Source organism: Sardina pilchardus, chromosome 24 (assembly GCF_963854185.1).
Source record: "Sardina pilchardus chromosome 24, fSarPil1.1, whole genome shotgun sequence".
NCBI lineage: Eukaryota > Metazoa > Chordata > Actinopteri > Clupeiformes > Clupeidae > Sardina > Sardina pilchardus.
The window spans coordinates 10,368,994-10,371,493 of NC_085017.1; the positions used below are offsets into that span (position 1 = coordinate 10,368,994).

Below are 2,500 nucleotides of genomic sequence, written 5' to 3' on the forward strand. Positions count from 1 at the left end.
CTTTGGCTCATGTGGTCACCAACGAGTCCCAGATAACCGCTGACTCTGGGCCCAGGTCAGAAGAGAACCGGATCCGAGCCAGAACCTAACCAGGACCATCCAAACTCATCGTCGACTCGGGACGTGATTTTCCATGTTTCTGAGCTCTTTGTATTGTAGAGGTCTGTACTTGCTTTGAGTCCTTTCTGGATTTTTTTTGTGGTTTTTTGTTTGTTCTTTAAGTGTTAAGGTTACTGTTCTTCATAGTTTAAGCACTTCTCCAAAAGTTCAGCTTTTGTCAAAATACAAATAAGGGGGAGGGAAACTTCTACAAAAAAAAAAAAAAAGTTTCCCTTGACAAGAGGAAATCCTTCCAGAAAAATACTGACGTCTTGGTTCTCATTAAGGAGAAAAAGGTTGACTACGGCTTTGGGGAACGTATTCCCCATCCCAACCTCTTGTTCCGGAACATTCCTTCTGTACATGTCCCTTTTCCCAGCGGCCTGCACCAGGCTATGGGGAACTGTCTCTGTATGGCCACTACAGGCCACCGTTACTGTAGTCCTCAGAAGACTCAAATCTATGGGATTTGTAGTCTTCTTGGCGTCTCACTGCAGCACAAGCAGTAGTAACACCGTCAGCAGCAGCGTGGAGAGGGAGAGGCTCGATGACGTCACTGCCGAGTTGGCTTTGACACTCTTCAGGACGTCGGGCAGGAGCACAGGTTGATCTGCAGACAAGAGAAGAGAAGAGATGTTAGACAATGCGTCAATGTAGACCAGGGGTCTCCAGCCATTTTCCCTCCAAGAGTTACTTTGAAAAAGTCAACATGGCCGAGTAGTAGCTTCACTGTGAGTTTGATGTGATGGGAACTTTTAACAGGTTTTCCAAGTGACTGTGTTCTCAGATGTATGAACATTTTCTTTCAACCTTTTAGAGAGCTATTCAGAAACCGGAGTGAAGCTACTGGTAGCTCACCACCAGCAACCTGTTGAAGACCCCTGACGTGAGCCATATTAGTGTATTTCAACATGACTAGAGACCTAACTGAAATAAATAGATAGATAGATAGATAGATAGATAGATAGATAGATTGATTGATACCTATCTATCTATTTAAGTTAGGTTATTAAGTTTATGCTGAAATACAATACATGTAAATAGCCAGCCGTGTTTTAGAGAGTGACTATGTTTGTTGCTGTAAGTCAACCAAGTCACTGTGTGCTTGAGCTCACGTTGGAAAACAGGCTAAAGGCCAACACCCACTGGCGACGCTTGACGCGCGTCAAGTGACGCCAGAGTTTAGAACGTTACTTTTAACGGAGCAAAGCTCACTGGCGGCGTCTGACATGCGCCAGCGCCAAAGTTTAGAGACTCTTATTCTATCCCTTGAGCGTGAAATCCACGGCTACGAACGTCGCCGCCAGTGGGATTTGGCCAGCCTTGATTCAGAGAGCGACTACTAGGCTGAAGAGTCTCTGCGTACCTGCTGGGAGTCTGTTGGATGGGTTATGCACACCACCGCCATCGCCACCGCCACCGCCGGTTCCCACGTGAGCTTCCTGAGAACCTGAGAGACAGACGACAGGAACGGTTAGACTTTCATGTTCTCGCTTTTTCTCACATGCTGTAATGGTGCTTGATTAAAGAGCACCACCACCGTGAGATGAGACACGTATTAAAAAAAAAAAAAAAGTGTTTTTCCCAGGTTTGATTTCTGGGGGTGTGTGTGTGGTGTTGTGTGGTGTGGTGTGGTGTTGTGTTGTGCGATGTGGTGTGGTGTTGGCACGGCGACTGCAGACTCACCATCAGACGCCACGACATCCACGCGGAGACGCAGGCACTCTTCGCCATGGTGATGGAGTGGTTTAGCTAGAGAGAGAGAGGAATAGGGTGTTAATTACAGACATGGCCTGATGGGTTTAACCGCTAATCCAGCCTTCACAGCTGCACTCTAGGGGGCTGCTTGTTTTTCCAGTGGGGGGTGATGAGCAAGAGAGAGAGAGAGAGAGGGGGGGGGGGGCACTATGTGAGATGTTTCAAACACTCTAATACCACCGAGCACTCTAATGCCCACTACCCTTCCAGCTCGCACTCTGCCCTTGATACGAGCACCCTTACGCGCCCACTCTCGGCCCGCGATGACCAGACCGGGTCGGGCTGGAGCACAGCCATCCAGCATACTGAGAGCGACTCTGGCAGGAGTGGAGCGGAGCGCCGAGAAGCGAGGAGCGAGGTGCCAGGCGTCTGTGGGCCATGTAGGCCACCACCCACCTCTACCCCCCCCCCCCCCCCCCCCCAACACCGGCTCCGCTCTGCTCTGCTCTGCTCTGTGTGACTCATCCAGGCTGCCGTAGTCTACCCTTCCAAGCACCCATAAATCTAAAAGCAGGGGCAGAAGGGGCAGGAGGGGCGGAAGCAGCGGGCACGGCATACTTTCGAGGGGGGGTGGGTTGTGGCGGAGCGATTGCTCGTATGCCGGGAAGCCGCTTGGATTTTCTCGCCCTCTCTATGACGGATC

At 50.4% G+C, this 2,500-nt stretch overlaps 1 protein-coding gene across 1 annotated transcript in view; it reads right to left on the bottom strand.

Moving 5' to 3' along the window:
* efna1a (ephrin-A1a) overlaps nt 1-2,500 on the bottom strand; it is an 18,776-nt gene that overhangs the window by 135 nt on the left and 16,141 nt on the right. Inside the window, exons 3-5 of the mRNA XM_062529705.1 lie at nt 1,786-1,851; nt 1,466-1,549; nt 1-709 (exon numbers count right to left, since the gene is read on the bottom strand). The exon at nt 1-709 is cut by the window's left edge and continues 135 nt beyond it. Coding sequence (XP_062385689.1) covers nt 588-709; nt 1,466-1,549; nt 1,786-1,851 — 272 coding nt within the window. The 3' untranslated portion in view covers nt 1-587. The remainder of the gene's footprint in view (nt 710-1,465; nt 1,550-1,785; nt 1,852-2,500) is intronic.